Source organism: Sander vitreus, chromosome 3, assembly GCF_031162955.1.
Source record: "Sander vitreus isolate 19-12246 chromosome 3, sanVit1, whole genome shotgun sequence".
In the NCBI taxonomy this organism is placed as follows: domain Eukaryota; kingdom Metazoa; phylum Chordata; class Actinopteri; order Perciformes; family Percidae; genus Sander; species Sander vitreus.
In genome coordinates this window covers 10,358,835-10,377,526 of record NC_135857.1, presented here as the reverse complement: position 1 = coordinate 10,377,526, position 18,692 = coordinate 10,358,835, and the positions used below count along the sequence as shown (strand labels likewise).

The window sequence follows — 18,692 nt, the reverse complement described above, 5'->3', positions numbered from 1 at the left end:
TGGAAGTAGCATCAATATTATATAAAATATTACACACTTGAGGTACAAAAAAAAATAAAAACACAAGGCCAGTTATACTAAAATTACTTTATTACAGCTGATTTCTGTTCAATATCCCTCTGCCAACACAATGGTAAATATAATACAAACAAAATAGTAAATTTGATCCTATTTTTATTCTGTTTAATGTATCTTTTTTACACAACTTAAATCCACTTCTAGCACTTTACCATCTCTTACATAGTATCTTCATAATCTCTCTGACATTCAATAACAAGTTCCACCATCTATACATTTTAATACAGGTTATGAGTTGTAGTGGTAATGTGCCAAAGAAGAATACTGACATCAAAGAAATGCAATCTCTTTCATAATTTGCCTGTCACCACAACATCTTTTCAAGCCTTTTTACTTTGGCCCCTAGAGCAGAACCAACTTGTTTTTATACATTTCATGCCATCAGCCCACTGATCGGTAAAACCATGGAGATGAAGACAACGCAGTGGTATGTGGGCTTGGCAACTCAGGTATGGCACAGTGTTTGACCATAGAAAGGATCGCCATTCGTTGTTGTTGCTGTTTCTCATTCGGTATCCCATAAGCTTTCAGTCAGTAGGACAAAATTTGACATCAAAGTTAAAGTCAAAAATAAAATAAAATCCAGGTTTGTGGAGCGGTCTCGTAACCGACAATGATTGACAACAGTATCCAGACGCCCTCACGCACCACATTGACATAAACGTGAACAAAAGTTAGCGCATACAAACTTAAGGTTGGCATGTAGGTGAGGTTCAGTTGGCCTGACATTCAAACTCTTGGCCTTGGCTTTTGACTAAAGGTAAGATTCCAATCATGATTAATACATTTCCCATTTCTTTACCAAATATCAATCAATCAGAAAGGAAATGAGAAATACAACCTGCTGTGTTACAGTAACTGAACTAGTTACTCGGCATTAAAATTTTTTAGAGTTTTGGGACTAAACCGTATTGTAACTTCATATAATGCATACTTTCAAGGATAGGATATATATACACACACGTGGAAAATTAACATCCCACCTATTTAAGAAAAAAGCATTTTTGTGTCCTCAAATGTGATAGGCGTATATCACATTATGACATTCAGAAAGAGCCAGCATCTGAAAAGATGGCTCTGAATCCGAGTGGGACGGGGACAAATTATTAAACGTGTGCTGGAGGAGGGGGGGGGATTTTGCCGTGATAAAGCTCAGAAACGGCCGCCTGATTAAAGAAGTGCCACTTAGGACGACGACGGCAAACACGTGCGTGTGTGGCATTCGGTCTGCGTACACAAAAGCTAGAATATCTTTCATTGAGCTATGTCCAGACAACTCAAAACCACTTGGACAGTGGAAGGTTTGCCAATATCGGTGTGGTCTGTCAGTTAAATAAAGTTAGTTTTAGAAATTATTTTCTTAAAAATGTGAGTTTAGGTTTTTATACGTTTTCTTTAATAAAATATACACATATGCACATTTAACTCCAGCTTTGTATTTCGAGGAAAGCATACATCCTTATTATCTCGAGATCATTAACCTTAATGGCCTTTTCAATAAAAATGTTTTAAACTCTCTGTGTGGATATGGAAATTGAAAGCCTAAGGCCTAAGAGAGGCTGTTAAAAAGGTTTAAAGGGCGTTTCTCCAATGACATTTCAACCACAAGCCAGAGAGAAGGGAGCGAGCAGAGACACATTATTAGAGGAACTGCTTGAGGTATCAAAAGGAACACCTAAGTGCTTTTTTGCCACATTTATTTTGTATTTGGCTGTTTTCACAGAGAGTGCGTTGAATCAATTTTACATTTACATGGATCTATAACACAATGTCATCATGCGAGCATGTGCTTGATTCGGTCACCCTTGTTCTTGGGTTCTGATGAGATGGTGTAACAATTATGACTTAGCACCTTATTTTTAGTGTACTTGACTGGGCCCCAACACTTTTTGTTTTTAACAGTGTTGTAGTTTTCTTATTAGTGCCAAGCCTGCTGTCATGGTCGTGACAATATGCCTTAACCTTTCTGCCTGCTGCACATAATGGACTCTCTACAGCACACTTAGTTCAATTTGTTTTATGGAAACTGTAGTCAAAAACATATCTCAAAAAGCCTGCAGCATCCTCACATCCTCTGTTCAATCGAAATTCAGCAGAAACACACAGGAGGAGATAACCAACAGCAGCTTTAGTTTCAAAACACAGTAAAAAAAGCTGCAGAAAGGGGGAACTGCTTTCAGTCACATACTGTATGTTGCCAAACACAAGGTCTTGTCTCTACTTGGGAAATCGCTCCACCAAAAAAAAAAAAAAAAAAAATCACAGCACGGGTTAGCTCGACTCCTCAACTTAAGTAAATGCGTACCGACGAAAACACTCATCCACCAGGTGCTTTGCGGACAGAAGTAACATTTAAATTGTACACATATTCCGCTGTATAAAGTGCTTTGAACAAGGCAGCAGTTTAAAAAAAAAAAAAGGCACTAATAAAAATCGACAAATCAATACTAGGTTTGCTTTTGAAGGCAAATTCATCTCTTCCCCATCCCCCCCCTCACAATTCCTCCTGTGAATGTGTACAATGACATTCTCTGTAACGCAAGGGGTTTCCAAGTTCACCCCTAGAGTACCACCACTCTAAAGACCTCAATATATAGTTACTGATATAGCGATTTTCTATTTCTCAGCATTTATAAGACTTTACTGCGTACACAGTGAATATACTGTAATTATCTGAGAAAAGTATTCGGGACCTCTGGAACTAAAATCAAACTAAAACATACGCTGGAACTAATGATACGATTTAAAATAAAACTATAAACGTCCGAGACTGATTCAAAACAGGTTAAAAAAAGGCACTGTAGTAGTGTTGGAGCATAAGCCTGATACAGCTAACATTAGGGTTGTTTGGCTCTGAATTTGTAAAGTCTCATTTTGGGCTGATGACCAGGAAATCAGGTGAAATAAAAACTACTGAATAGAAGGAGGCATCTCATTTATCACAACGACCATTACAGCAGGCTGGTATCACAAACGGCAAAGCAGCTTTAGTTAGGAGGTCTGCTGCGGTTTTAATCCACCGTCAGCGAAATCGACCGGTGTGTCACTGAATGTGAATCGGGAGAGTGGAGGGGAGAGAGAGAGTCCTAAATAAAAATGCTCTGATTGTTTGATACCACATTTCTTAGGACATTTTTAACACACGTCAAAAGGCGTTTAAACAGTGTTTCATGTGCAAAATAAGAGCAATGGCTGTGAATAGCACAAAACATATTTTAAAACTTTTTCGCAGGAGGGAGCTGTAAATACAAGCAAATGGGACTATATATATATATATATATATATATATATATATATAGTCCAATATGACCAATATGTGTTGACACTCAAATCGCTTATGTAACAAATTTAAGGATCTGTGCGTGTGCCGATAAACTGCTGTGAGGACGGGCTGCGTCATTTCCAGCCCTTTTTGACCTGAGCAACATTTATTTCATCGCACATCCACATCTGTACAAGGGGCTGGGGGGGTGGCGGCAGAGCTCAGCCAATACTTGCGTTTGCTGGATTCTACATCTCCACGCTCAAATTCCGACTCCAGGGGCTGATGGGGGGGGAAATCTATGTGTAGGAGAGGTGTGACCCGTTAGATATTTGAGAGGTGACGCTGGTACTCCTGCTCATGCTCTGCTCACTGCGCCCTCCTGAGGGTGTCCTCCCCATTGCTTGGGGGCTGTTCTGTACACCTCCACTGCTGCGGGACAGGGCTCCTGCCGATGGGTGGCCCCACGGTGACGGGACCCCACCTCCCTGCGTGCCCTGCCCCCAGCCTTGCTGCATAGGTGCCCCTCCCGGACTGGAGTGATAGTTGTGATGGCTGCCGTGGTGGCTCGCCCCGGCGGCCGAGCCGACGCTGCCCCAGTGCGACCCTGGAGAGCTCCCAGACGGCCGCGGTTGCTGATGGTGACTCCAACTCGCTGGAGCCCCGGGAAAGCTGTGGCTGAGGCCCTCTGGGGAGATGTTTGCGAGCACCATGTTGCTGAAGCCCAGGCGCATACTCTCGGAGTCAAAGGCCTCAACTTCGCGGGCTTGACGTTCCAGCAGGCTCCGGATTCGCTCCAGGCGTTCATTCTGCAGGGACATCATCTCTTCCTCAATCTACAAAAAAAAAACAAATAGAAAAAAACATGGTAAATAACAATGTTCATATACAGTATATGTGCTTCACAGTAGAGTAGTTCCGATACCAGTACCGGAAATGCCTCCGATGCTGCCTAAAAACGCTGGTATGGGTATCGGTGAGTACGCAAGTCTACGCATGATCCGATACCACGTAATTTAGCTCGATGGTGTTTTAAGCCCCCCAACGTCGACTTCAAGGCAGCGCTGCGACCGTCGAACTTCAAGGCACCTAACCATTGCCTAATCCTAGTGCCTTCCATGCAGCGCTGCCTGGAAGACCACGTTGGGGGCTTAAAACACCAAACACCCGTAATTTAGCCCTGAAAAAAAATATACTTTAAAAGTGGTTTATATTTAAAAGTTCTTTTTCCGTTGAGACTAATTGTCAAACTAGAGAATAAAAGAACGTTCTATGTCATTCATTCTCTGTATGTATTTGTTTGTTGTTTGTATGTTTTACAAAGGGTTTAACCTGAGCCAGGCCATACAACAATGTCATACAATGCATACCATGATATCACATCCATACAGGGTTAGTAGTATACAGCTGTTAAAAATAAGAATAAATACATTTTAATCCCACTGGTATCTGATCGGTACTCTGTATCGGCCGATACGCAAGTTCAGGTATCGGAAAACGTCTCTACTTCACAGTGCACATGACAAAATGAGGGCAGATGGCTGAATTCCATTTAGTGGCTTCAGTTTCAGGGTCCCTGGTATTGGGCGTGGCGTTTCACGGTCACGACTTACTGGGGCACTTGAATAGGACAGAGCCATCGTTAATGTTACTAGTAAACACCGGTGCTTGCAATGACAATGGAGCCCAATATAAAATCTCCACGTGACAATCATTTCTAGAGGAGAACCTTCTGTTCCAGCAGGGCCCTTCGGAGTGACACCCTCTGCTCCAGGTCCTTCCTCTCACGCTCGTGCTGGGCATCGGTCTGCATTTTGATCTTGCTCTGGTAGGCGTTGAGAAGCTCCAGCTCCTGCTGTAGCTGCATTCGTAGGCCTTGGCACTGAGCCTCCTGCGTCTCATCCAGACGAAGCTAAGGGACAGACACATCAGGATCAGGATCCAACAAGTAAAACATATAAACAACCATAACTGATTTGGACAAAATGTTAAAAAATAAAAAAATAAATCGGGTTGCAACTTCATGGTTTTATTTTACAACTTTTCTACATTCCTGGCATTCCCAGACTCACCGCCTGAGTGGAAAGCATCTCATTGATGGAGTGGTCATACTGCTCTGCCAAGATGGCGAGTTTGCGGTGCTGCTCCTGCTTCAGCCGTTTAAGGACAGCTTTGTGCTCGGACTTTGGTGTGGTCTCCAACAGATGGTTCCTCAGTGCTTTGTACTGCCTGGTCTGGATCTTACATGTGTCCTGGAACTGCTTCTTGATCTGTAGCTCTTTGGACTAGGTTATTAGAGAAAAACGAAATGATACAATTATGTATTTCTATATTTAAAAGCAAACATTAAAAAGGCAGGGTTGGTAAAGTTGAAAAGCTAGCAAGATTTGAAAGCAGCATCTCCTCGGGGCTCAGTGTAACCCCTCCCCTTGCCCTTCGGGGCTCCGCCCCACACAGAGGCGTGCACACGTGTCGCTGCTTCAGAGCAGAGCGAAGAAAGGACCGCGATAGACCTTTTTCACGGCAGACATGTTGACATGTCATAGTAGGAAAAGCACAGGTGTATTCCAAACCATTAATGATGGCTGCATTCCACTTAGGAGAGGCCCTGGTATTGTGCATGCTGACTCACTGAAATAGCTCACTGGGACACTTGATGGAATTGAGCCAAAAGGTCCATTGAACTTCACGTCTCATTCACAGGCAAGCTAACACCTAATATTATCATACCAAATGTTTAAAACAAACATGACTACTGTTAGCAATGCGGCGACGACGCGCATTGACCTCAGGCTCGTACACGGGAGGGGTAGAGTAAGCGCAGCGGGGAAAGGAGGCACTTCATTGGTTCTTTCCAAGCGGACTGCGAGGCAGTGATCGGTGGGCTTTCGCTCCTTTTTCAAAGCCCTTTGTGTGTAAAGACCATTTCAAAACAACATATAAAAAGTGTATATTGGAAATAGTTACCAACCTTGCATTCACACCAACACAGAAAACATGAATGATCTACATTAGGTCTGTACAATCTTAATATTTTTGGGGCTTGAGACAGGAAAACCACAATACACGGGTAAGGCAAGATGGGTCTAGCCTGGCTCCGCCCTCCTACGTACTTCTGCTCAATTTGAATTTTCCTTCAGTACTCCGTCTGGGTTTGCGGTATATTCTTGGGTTTTCTCCGGCTAAATATTTGGCGGTCCAACCAGCGAACAGAGGGAGTGGCTGAGAACGATGACGTTGACGACGTGACGTGCGCTAGTTTGAGTTGTAGTTCCGTAATGGCGGTGGACAAAGAACAATCTTTGCTGAGTTGTGTTGGTGGCCATGATGTTGTGGCCCTGGTCCCCACGGGGTTCGGGAACAGTTTGCTTTTCCAGCTCGCTTCATTAGTGGTGAAGGAGTTGGCTAAGGCTAACGCTCGCGATGCTAAGCCGATAGTTGTTGTCGTCTCCCCTCTTGTTAGCCTGGTCCGACCAGACAGTACGTAGGAGGGCGGAGCCAGGCTACCAGAGTGGCTCTGGGCAGATCCAATAGTTTTAAACTTCAACAGAGTCCCCGCCTTCAAGGAAGTTAACACTTGTCAATGGAGAGAGGCCAGACTCTCTGTACCAATGAAATGTACCAGAGTCGGGTAGGACCAGGCTAACATGGGTCAGCTTCTATTCACAATTCCATTTTAAAACCGTTTGCCTAACCAAAGAGAAGGAACAAGCGACACACTCATTACTCCGATGCAGTCCTTTTACTCTAAATTCTATGGATCAGTGTTTCAGCGCATCTTGGCTTATTCAAGAAGAAAAATAGGTCTGCCTCTTAAACAGTGAATTGCATATGAAACAGACCCTATAAGTACCCAGAGCAACATTTCATTATTATTGAAAAGAGAGTATCTATTGAATATTCAATAAACATGCATGCTCACAAGCCGAGTTCTCACCTTGAGGCTCTTGGGCTGCTGGCGAACCTCCATGACGTGTTTGCGTCGAAGTTCCCTCTCCCTCCTCTTGTTGTACTCCTGCTGATTGGTGAGCTCCGTCTGGTGCTGCAGACGGATGAGCTCCGCCCTCGTCTTTTGGATGGTGTTGACCTGGCGGAACTCCAGTTCCTGCATGGACTCGTGGTGCCGGAGAAGCATGGCGTGTTCCAAGTCCTTCTGGGTCTGACGCTTGTTCAGCTCCTGATTATGTGCACGTGGAGAGACAAACGACAAAAGTGATGAGACGGTCGCGCTCCAAAGATAACTCAATTTTAGTTTGTTAATCAATTCACTAATGTTTGTACGATTTGAGAGAGACCCAGCGGTACAACGGAAGAGACAGAGTGCTGACCTCACGCACTAAGTCCTGTTCTATATTGTGGCGGGCAATCAAGATCCTCCGTTTGAACCTGCGGCACTCCAGGTCCAGATACTGCCTCTGTCTGCGCTGCAAGTTGGCCTCTTCCTCAGCTTGGAAGTGTTGGAAGTTCTCCTTCTGCTTGGACAACCACTCCTGCTTTTCCTTCTTGGGTGTCGACTGGTTTTCATTCAACTCCTAAAAAACGGAAGAAAGATAGCAGGTCACTTGTAAAACAGACTTCCATGGTGCTGACTGATGTCCATTTGCTGATAGTAAGTAAAGTGAACGTTTTAGAGACTAATGTATGGGGCAAGAAGGCGTGGATCTCCCTACCTCCTTGAGTTGTTCCTTGCGAAGTTTGTACTCCCGTTTCTGGGATTCAAGGAAGCTGTTGAGCTCTTTCTTCTGCTGACTCTGAATGTGTTGTTGGAACTTCTTCTCATCGTTGGAAAACGTTTTTGCCTAATGGAGAAATGCGCATCGTAATCAGTTTACTCCACGTGTTTTGTAAATCTCAAGTGAACACAGAAATGAGCTGAAAGCATACGTCTTTCTCCATGGACGCCTGGTGCTTCTTGATCAGTTTCTCCATCTCCTGGGCAAAGCTGTTCCTCTGGTTCTCCAGCTCCTTGTCCAGGCGGAGTCTGTGCTCATCCATCTCAGCCTTCAGCTTGTTTTCCAGAGCCATCAGCTGTTTCTGGTGCTGCCGCCTCATGCGCTTGTAGCCCAATATCTGCTCCCTTAACTCAGAATCCTGCTCGTGCTCCTTAATCTGGCGAGTGAGCTGGAAGACACAAGACCCGGATTCCCTTTATATGTTGTTTTGGTCGGTATGAACAAGTTTTTGAGACAACAATGTGTGTGTGAGGCTAACGTGTCTCTCACGTATGAGTGAGGTTTTTTAAGACAATATGGAGGAAATGGACAATTATCTTTTAAAGTGCATATCCAAGGGCATACATGTTTCAAGCTGAATCAAGTACTCCTTTCTAGCCTTAAAGCAAAAGCATCAGTGATCACAACGACAATTCGTCAAAAGATCTTTGCCTTTGAACAACCCATGGATGTCCAGCAGCTACACACACACAGTCATTTTATCCATCTTCTTATTTGATCTGCAAATACAATAACTGTTATTACCACTGAGGCTGTGCGTATAGTAGCAAAGTGTTCGCGGTTCCGTTTTGGCCGCGGAGTGTGTGCAGGCGGGGACTGTGGCTCAGTTGGCCGGGTGTTGGGCGCCGACTCTTCTTTATACGCCTCCTCCTCCTAAAACATAGGCAAACATGCACCCAACATGTAAACAGCAGGAGAAGATATTGCAAAACAATAAAATTATGTATCTCATGCTGTATTTAAAATGAATAAATAAGATCATATTATAATAATAATAATAATAATAAATTTCAGGTCAGACTGGAACCTGAACATCATACCGGTTTGAGGTGTATCACAGAGCTGTTGGACATGACTGTGTGGTCTCCCTCAATGTCCACCTCACTCTTGTCATCGCCTGCATCCGTTAGACTGTTGACAGAGCTGCTCTGTGAACTGGCACTGATTGACATGCTGGGTATGGATTGGTTGCTCCCAACGCTGTTCACCGTACCCGTCCGACCCACGCTGTGTTCTGGCTCCTAAAAGTATCGAAACACACGGCAGACAGTAACAAGGTTACAACAAAGCTCTCTAATAACATAGAATGACACAGTGGGCCCCATCTTGCTCCCGGCGCAGCGCAAAGCCCGACGCAAGTGTCTTGGCTAGTTTAAGACCGACGCAGTTGTCAATTTCCCGTCCAGCGCCCGCGTCGTTTGAATAGCAAATGCACCTGCGGCCATCTTTGCGCCCACGGGCGTGCTGGTCTTACAGGGAGGTGTGTTCAGGTGCATTCTTGGCGTATTGCTATCTTGACGCAGCGTGAAGTGATCACGCCATTGACCAACAAAAACCTGGTCTACAGTCAATAGCATTTCATTATTTGAACTCCTAGGCTTATGCACGGCGCGCCCACTCTATGCTTGTTACACACACTATGCTCGTTACGCACACACACATGCAAAAGATTACAAATAAAAATATTATGGTGCAAATCCGCCATCATAATAGCAATGCGCCAAGGTATAAACGCGCCTGGCTTTTAAAGGGAATGGGAGATGACACTCCGATTGGTTTATTGCATGTTACGCCCAAAACACACCTATGAATTAATGAACACACTAAGTACAAATATTTTGAACCATGCGCCTGGCGCACGGACCCTTTTTTCCGCCGTCAAACTAGCAAAAGTGGATTTGGACACGCCCTAAACGCACCTACGCCAGGCGCTTAGATGGTTAAAATAGGACCCAATACTAGAATATACAACATCCCTACACTGGACATGACAGAGATGACACAAAAAAGAAAAGAAAAGAAATGCAGCCTAGCAGAAGTTCAAAACAGTCCCATCACATACCTCCTCTTCATCTTGGGCCTCTGTTGTGGGGCCATTATGGGCTTCCTGAAACAAGAGCTTCTTCATTTTGCGATACTGCAGATTGTCAAGCTCCCGCACTGCATCCTTAGTCCGACTGATCAGGTCTATTAGAACTGACTCTGGTCGCTCACGCTGGACAAATGCATGCTAGAGGAAGAACACAGAAAAGACCTCTTGCATTAAAATCATGACTTCTAACATGGCTATATATATTTATTTATTTTTTTTTTTTTAATTCTTACCTTTAAAAGCTCCTCAGAGTTCGGCCTATCCTGGGGAAATTTCTGAAGGCAAGAATCTACAAAGTTTCGGAAATAATCCGTCCTAAAGTTGAGAGACGGAAAGTGGAAAACGGATCGAATTATTGTACGGACTCAAGTTTGTTTAAGAAACAACACACCAGCTCTATTAATGTAATTCTAAACTCACCATTCACTAGACTGCAGCATGGGGCTCTCATTCTGTGCTATATGGTATAAGGCACTCATTGCATTCATGTTGAACAGTGGAGGCTTCCTCTCAGCTACAGACCAAGTAGTGGGTTACATCACGGAGTCAGATGTTGCGACAAAAAATTGAATTATGAGAGAAAGAAAAAGCAACGTCATTCAAGTATTGACTGAATAAGTGAGCAAAAGTATTGCTTGCAATGAGAGGTTAGTGAAAGTGTTTTAAAAAAAAAATGGATGTGGATGCAAGCAATGTAATCTAAATCTTAGATGTGAAAACAGGCCATATATAAATATAACAGGGACCGTACCTAATTCAATGCAGGTTATTCCCAAAGACCAAATGTCCACCTTTCCATCATACTGGCCCTCATCCATAGCTAAAATTACTTCTGGGGCCATCCTGAGAAAACAAACACATTCAGCACAATAAAGAATAACAATTTAATGGGGAATTTGCTCTAACAGAAAACTTGAATAGTAATGTTTTGTAGCGCACCAATATGGAGTCCCAACAAAGGAGTTAGCAGGACAGGCGATGGAGGCAGAACCAAAATCTGCTAGTTTGACCTGCCCCGGCTCCGTCAGCAAGACGTTCCCCGCCTTGATATCTCTGTCAAACACATAAGAGGAAATGATTCCAGCTCCACACAGACAGACAGACAGACTGACTGACACAACGCCTGGGACACACAAGCAGTGTCCAGCACGCTCTCCCAAACACTCACCGGTGAATCATGTTGTGGGAGTGAAGATAAGCCAACCCTTGAAGAGCACCATGGGTAATTGCAGCTATTTCAACTTCTTGCAGAGGTTTCTTGTGAACTGGAAGGGATGCATTACAGTCAGCAGTGTAAATCGCAAAGAGGTGACAAGGACGAACTTGATAAGCGAGACTACCGTTTCTGTTTGTCGTCACGCAGCCTCGTGCAATGATCAGGACTCCAAAAAAAAGCTTTTCAACTCACCTTCTAACAAATCGGAAGCAGAGCCCAGACAATACTCCATTACCAGCTGCAATGAAATAAAGAGAGTTTTGTGTGAAATTGTTTTTTCCAATCAGTGGGTAGTACATTTTAGTAGTCATCACTGACTGGCGTGTCGAATCTTACCCAGGCGGTGTGCTCTCGCAGGTAACATCCTTTGTACTCTATGCTGTTTGGGTGTTGTATTCTCTGCAGGAATTTCACCTCTTTGATTATGTCTTGCCATTTCTGTGAAAATAGTAAAGAATTAGAGGACAACAACAACAACAAAAAACACTCATGAGTAAATGTTATTAACGATTGCCTGTTAACAGGAAACAGGCTAGTGAAAGCCACCATACCTCAGTGGACTGCTTTCCACTGTACGACATCTTCTTGATGGCCACCACCTCATTTGTCCGCACATCCCGTGCCTGAATGATAAGCACATCACATATTGGTGCGATTCTCCTCTTTACTTCATAACTTTACCACTGGTATAAGGTTTGGTTCAGTTACTTAAAGGGATACTTCACCGATTTACCATTAAGCTTTGTATCAGTAGAAACACGGTAGTATTTTTGAATGACCGTGCTACCCTCCCTCATGTCCCCCTGAGAGGAGAGATCTCTGTATTGGGGGTTTGGAAAAATGTATACCGATGACGCAAAAAGCGTCATTTTACGTCATCGGTATACATTTTTCCAGAGGCAAAGGACTACAGCCAGTACGACGGTTTTTTTTAACGGAAATTGCCGAGGTAAAAACGAGTGTCATCAGCCATCTTGAATCATCGCTTAGCTTCTCAGCAGAAACAGATTTATTCATCCCAAAGGAAATTTTAGAACAACAATCCACCGGGATACATTGCTAGCCGGTAGGGGGACATCCTCAGCGGTGTGCGGAAAGCGGGACGAGGGTAGGAGTTGGAGCTAGGTGGAAGCTAACGATAGCCAGGCACCTGTGCCAGGCTTGGCCTGCTACGGCACAGCCTCAGTAGCGGCTCTGTCACCGGGTAAGACTAGTGGCGCGTTGTATTTACCTTGGAACTCGGAAGCCAGAGCTGGGAATGACATCATACCCGAGTTGAATGCGTTCCATTTATTACTAATTACATAGTCGGATTTTCATTGTTTTCATTAGCTCTAGCCCGGTTAGCTATTGTTAGCAATACCAGTTGATAACAACGCATTACGCCGTTTTTTGTGCATGCAAACAGCGTAACAACTGTCAAACAGATAGAAGTTGAACATGCCTGTGTGAACGACTGATTTAGTGACACAAATAAGACAGAAGTGTTTATAACTTCATGTTACTGCAGCTTTCACAACTGTTGATACAGGGGGCAGCCATGTTGGATTTTGAACTCGGGCTACTGCGAGGTTGTCCGAGTTCCGAGCTCGGAAATCTGAGGTCAGGGGGCGCGTTTCTGACCTCGGAAAATCCGAGTTCCGAGGTAAATAGAACGCAGCATAGCTAGCTAGCGGAGGTGGGCTTTTTTAACACGGACTGTTGCAGAAATGGGGGTGCTTGTATCCAACTAACTGCTAACCGCTGGTGGAGTTTGAGACTGTTAGATGCCGACCATTCTACATTCCACGCAAATTTACGGCTCTGTTTACAGCCTACCAAGCGCTAATGCTAGCATGCGTTAGCTGAACTTTACGGAGCATATAGCTAATGTGTGTGCACTAAATGTAGCCTGTTTCGTATGTCGTTTTTACATATTTTAATTGTGTAACCACTTGAGCCACGGTGAAACGTTGTTTCGTGTATATGGTTGAAATGACAATAAAAACACAGTTAAGTAGTTGATCGTCTCACTGTCTGTCTGTCTGTCTGTTAACGGTAGGCGTGGCTTGGGAGTGGACTCCGAGCAGCGAAGCAAGTGCATTCTGGGATTTGGCGTCTTTCATCCACATTAGCCAAAAACACATTTGCTGGCTTTTCTTGGCCTAGAAGGCACCAATTTAAATACTACTAAGTGACCCAATTTAAAGATATATTCAGCTTTCCAGCTGTGAAATATCCCTTTAAAGTGCTCATATTATGCTCATTTTCAGGGTCATAATTGTATTTAGAGGTTGTACCAGAATAGGTTTACGTGGTTTAATTTTCAAAAAACACCATATTTTTGTTGTACTGCACATTGCTGCAGCTCCTCTTTTCACCCTGTGTGTTGATCGCTCTGTTTTAGCTACAGAGTGAGACATCGCACTTCTGTTCCATCTTTGTTGGGAGTGGCACATGCGCAGTAGCTAGGTAAGGACTACTAGCCAGTCAGAAGCAGAGTATGAGGGCGTGACACGCTAGCAGCTAGGCGAGCATTGTAACGTGTGTTACAAAGTGACGCACGTTCGTCACGGAAGTAAAGGCTGGACTACAATAGAGCTGTTTGGAGCAGTTTGTGAACAGTGTTGTCTGTTGGAGATGGTAAGTCCCTTTGGGGTGGACTTTGGGCTTTTTCACTTTGTAAACCTAAAACATGCACAAAAAAAGATATATAACACAATAAAGGGGAAAAGCCAAAAAGCATAATATGAGCACAGTAGAAGTACCAGCTGTATTTTCAGATACCCATGCTACCTATTCATTTTGTCATCTAATATTTGCCTGTGAATCATAAATTATGTCTTATATAATTATTAAAATCGACAATCACTGTATGTGATCTCATCATGACACACGCAATCTGTATTAGAGACTCAACTACATGATCCACATTCAAATTCAATGTAGCTGTTACAATGTGGCATTTTATAACAACAAATTGGGACTTCTAGCTGCTTGGGTATAATATCCACATGGCATAGACTATATAACCCATCTTAGCTAACACGTTGCACAAAAGCCTGCTCAATAATAGGCTGGAGTGCCACTAAAAACGGTTGTGCATTTTAAGAATCATTATGAAATATTTGAAAGCATCTAAAGGCCTTTTTGGTTGATAGAACAGAGCTCTCCCATTGCTGAATACTGAAATAAAACCGAACAATTTACCAATGTCATCCAAATGGCCTTCAAGCACATTCTGAATAGACTTGCAGGCTGACACACTCATGCTGCACTTTGCTTTCTCTCTTTGTTAGCAGTTTACTATGAGACAGGATTTTCCTAATTTTCCAAAAAGGCAGCATTCATTTAATCATCCGCAACAATGATCTTGAGGTAAAAAATGTAATTGTGCCATTCATGTTACATGTCACAGTGCACTTGTATATATTACATTAGCTGAGCCAGGCTTAACATTGTTATGCTCTGACATTTTATTTTTTTGGTCCAGACCCCCGATGTGTCCCAATGTGCCCACACAGTGACTTTGTTTTTGACGCGGTTCTGACGTCAGACTGAACACGGCCTAGGGCTCGGACCAAAGCCTAATACTGCGAAATACTCACAAAATATACGGCACCAAAGCTGCCATGTCCAATCTCACGCAGATCTGAGTAGAGCTTTTCTGGGTCCTCCTTGAAGAAGAGCTCAGCAATTTCGGGGTCCTTCAGGCTCCCCGCCCGACTGCTGTTGGGCATAATGGGGAGTTGGGGAAGGGGGCAATGCCGCTGCCGCCAGGAACTATCTGGGTCTGCGACAGCGACTTGGAAGCCCCCACCGATGGCTCATCTGCAGGACAGTGGTCTCATATGTGTTCAGAGCTGAAAGTACAAGGAAAAACAGGAATGAGTACACTAAAAAAAACACAACAGCAGCAGAGGGGTTTATCCCAATGTATTCATGTGTCCCACAGTATAAATTACAGGGCTTCATTTTAATACTGAATGGACAGCAGAGAAGTACAACATGATCCAAAAAGTGAAATATACACATTCTGTACCCATGTAAAGTAACTTATTAGTAAGGTAATGTTGCACTACATTAACAATGATATATGTTACAGTGAGAGGCAACCTGAAGCAAGTGAAACAATCACACAGCTCTCTAGCTGTCCATACGTGCTATAGCAGAGCCTATATACCTGAGCGAGAGAATTGCCACGCAAAACATGCGATGAACCATGACGTCAGGTGCAAATGTAGAGAACGGAAAGTCGGAAATCCTGAGGTAGCAAGAGACAAGTCTCCTGTTCCCATAGTAACAGCAAGCACGGTAAGGAAATCGGTGGGCTGATCAACTCTCCTCACACCGTCAGTGACTGGTATGTAGACAGGGAGACGTTGAGGAGGATACAACGAACCATCTCGCAACTGACTATTTCCAGCTCGAAAACAAAGAAACCAACTTCAACAACACGCTGCTTCACTGGGAGATAGACGCCTGAACTGGAACAAAGCATTCCAGTGATGGGACTACTTGTTAAACCTGTAAGTACTTGGTGAACACACATTCTCAAACATACCAAACATTGTCCATATAACTTTCCTACAAGTGATTAAAAGGATCAGTTCGTCAAACATCACAAAACGCCTATTCCCAATTATCTATAGTGGTTACCAAACGGATGAATAATTTGTTTGTGGTGCTCAGGGTTGAAAAAATAAAAAAAGCTTTTCTAAAAAATAACGTCCTAGGTACGCTGTATAATCATCAATACTGAAAGGAGTTGTGAACAGTTTTCTTCTTCTGAATGTGAAAAATACTGAAAATATCCACAGCATGGGTGTCAATGAACCTGATCTTAAAAGCTCACCATAAAAAAGTTTTTTTAAACTGTCCGCATGACTAGAAACAGAGACGTGGGATAATGTGTTTTGTTTTTTAGACGAAGTCATCCTTTAAAATTACAGAAATGGACAGAATATAGCATAGGTCCACATTCTCCACTGCCAGGCTTAACTTTTAACTATTTGTCGCCGATTAAATAGTTTGTTATACAGCTTCGCTCACTGCTGTAACACAGATGTAGACTGTAAAAAGATCACTGAGGAAAGTTTACTGAGTCTGTGAGGCTCAGATGATCAGCTGCAAACAGATGCAGAGCTGACGCTAGAGTCACAAGACTTCTTTCCCAGGGCTGGGAGAAACAGCCCCCAGTTCAAGCAGACATCTTTTGTCTCACAACAACACTGAACAACTCACTATTCCACACAGATGCAGCCACAGCCCTGAAATAAAGCCTCATTACCATGTGGGACTGTGCCTCTTTATTGCCATTGTTCTCTTTACTACATCGTTGCTCATGAATGAGCTTTGTTGTCGTATCTCATGATGGAATTTTCAAATGTGGACACGTGAGCCCAAAAGTAGTGAGTGATGATAACTGATACCTACATAAAACACACACACAGAAAAACACACAAGAATGCAGCAGGACAGGACAACAAAGCTGGAGGGCTGGAATTCCCAATGTATGCCCTCACTGGGCTGCATTTCCTGTTCGCACAGCTATAGGGAGCTAGGAAGGGGCCCTGGTGAGCGTTTTGACTAGTGATTATCCGTCTGCCTTGTCTTAACAGCGAGGGCATGCTTACAGACCTGCGTTGCAAATGCAGACACAGTGAAAGACAGTTTTTGAAGCTTTCATACCATACAGTTAATTCACCTTGACAAAATGCAACTGCCATCACTTATTAGAGATCAGTAACGTTACACGGTTTAAACTTATCAGTAACGTCGGTCAGTTAAGTCATTTCCTTATGGTACTCCAATCCATAGCACAAACAACACATAATCAAATAGTGTCAATCACCAGTGTTTCCTTTATCTGTATGTCAAAGAGCATAAACCAAAGACTTGTGTTTATGTACAGGCCTAAATCGTTGTACATTAATGGAGTAAGATGGCAATTGGGCCTAATCAGAGTTTGTCTGTTGGGATAGACAGACACTTGTACAGTAGGGTTATTGCTCTGAACATTTTAAACCACTATCAAATGACCAATTCTTACCTAAACCCTATCATATACGAGTTAAACTAGCTAGTAGCCCAGCCTTAACCCTACCTGCTGCGTTACATCATCAGTTACCTGTGGCTTGGTATTACCTCACTGGAGTTGCAACACAAGTGGAATTAGAGAAAGCACTTAGTGGGATTTTCTACAAGTTGTCACTTTCCAACAGCTGTTTCAAGTAAATCAAACTAACAAAGTCTGACATGGAAAGACCCGCACTGCACTCTCAAGCGTGCGCAAACAAATCATTCAGGAGCTCCTAAACCAGCCAACGTTGACTGTAACGTTCATGTTAGCTAGCTACACACCAAACTTAACGTTAGCCAAGTTACGTGTCATATGATCAAACAATCCAAGCAATATTCGCGACGTATTCACAACGTAAACAGTTGAGTAACTACTCGAATGATGTGGAATTAAATCAACTTCAAGAGTCATTTACCAGAAATGACTAAATTAGCACGCTAACCTATGTGATGTTTGCTAAGTTAGCTTAGCCAGTTAGCTAGCCGAAACTCACCCTCTCCTGACAGGCCAGGTTTCAGCACTGTAGAGAATGTCGTGTAATTCAAAACAGTTTGGGATTATAAAGTATTCTTCCCGTTTCATCCCCGGCGCAGTAATTTCCTACGCTAAATCCTTGTGGTTCGTGACGCTGTCAGTCGATTATAACATGCACATTTATGAATTATTGTACGTTAAAATCCCCACCCTCGAAGTATCTGGGGTGCCAGAATAGTCGAATCCCACTCCCAGCCCAGCTCCAAAGATGGCTGCCGAGCGCTCCACCGCCGCCTCCCTTCGTGAAAATGCGTTGTGGAGAATGTGAGGGAAGTTCAAACACCTCCCAAACACCCAGAAACAAGCCGCGATGGTATACGCAATGTCGAAAAACTGGGGATTTCACCTAGCACACTGGCATGTTTACTAGTTACTTAGCTAGCTGTTTAGTTAAACTGTAACTCTGCCTGCCTGTCCGTCTTCCTTCGACAGTGTGCAAACAGCAGTTCCGCCCTGCCTGTTGTAGTTGCAGTAAACTTTCTCTGACCCAAAATCATCCAGAGGCGGAGACATAAAGAAAACACTCGATCGGCCTATGATATACAGTGGAGTAAATAGGCTACTCTTCTATTAGATTTTTTTCATTCATTTGTGGTTATTTCCTCATATTTGTTTCTGACTATTTACAATGGAATAGATAGGTCATATAAAATATATTAATTTAACTGCAATAGAAAATGCTTATTATAATTAATGTGGCCCGGGAAAGGGAAGTT

At 43.4% G+C, this 18,692-nt stretch overlaps 1 protein-coding gene across 2 annotated transcripts; it reads right to left on the bottom strand.

The window, feature by feature from the left end:
- Positions 1 to 72: 72 nt before the first annotated feature.
- taok1a (TAO kinase 1a) lies at positions 73 to 18,443 on the bottom strand. Of its 2 annotated transcripts, none has more exons than XM_078245928.1 (20): positions 17,936 to 18,443; positions 14,969 to 15,223; positions 11,933 to 12,004; positions 11,718 to 11,819; positions 11,574 to 11,619; positions 11,334 to 11,430; positions 11,105 to 11,218; positions 10,917 to 11,008; positions 10,586 to 10,679; positions 10,399 to 10,480; positions 10,136 to 10,303; positions 9,114 to 9,314; positions 8,818 to 8,946; positions 8,225 to 8,461; positions 8,011 to 8,139; positions 7,669 to 7,872; positions 7,278 to 7,517; positions 5,413 to 5,625; positions 5,070 to 5,252; positions 73 to 4,176 (listed from the first exon to the last, which is right to left on the bottom strand). In XM_078245928.1, exons 2-20 carry the CDS (start codon positions 15,098 to 15,100, stop codon positions 3,640 to 3,642), a joined length of 3,072 nt encoding a protein of 1,023 aa, XP_078102054.1. In that variant the 5' UTR covers positions 15,101 to 15,223; positions 17,936 to 18,443; the 3' UTR covers positions 73 to 3,639. The 2 variants fall into 2 exon arrangements, with proteins under 2 accessions (XP_078102054.1, XP_078102055.1); XM_078245929.1 differs by having other exon boundaries at positions 18,127 to 18,443.
- Positions 18,444 to 18,692: the final 249 nt, after the last annotated feature.

Coding starts and splice junctions, on each gene's coding strand:
- taok1a (XM_078245928.1), bottom strand. CDS start 15,100: ATGCCCAACAGCAGTCGGGCGGGGAGCCTGAAGGACCCCGAAATTGCT. Junction 11,620..11,717: donor TGCGAGAGCACACCGCCTGG/GTAAGATTCGAC, acceptor ATTTCATTGCAG/CTGGTAATGGAGTATTGTCT. Junction 8,140..8,224: donor AGGCGTCCATGGAGAAAGAC/GTATGCTTTCAG, acceptor TTTCTCCATTAG/GCAAAAACGTTTTCCAACGA.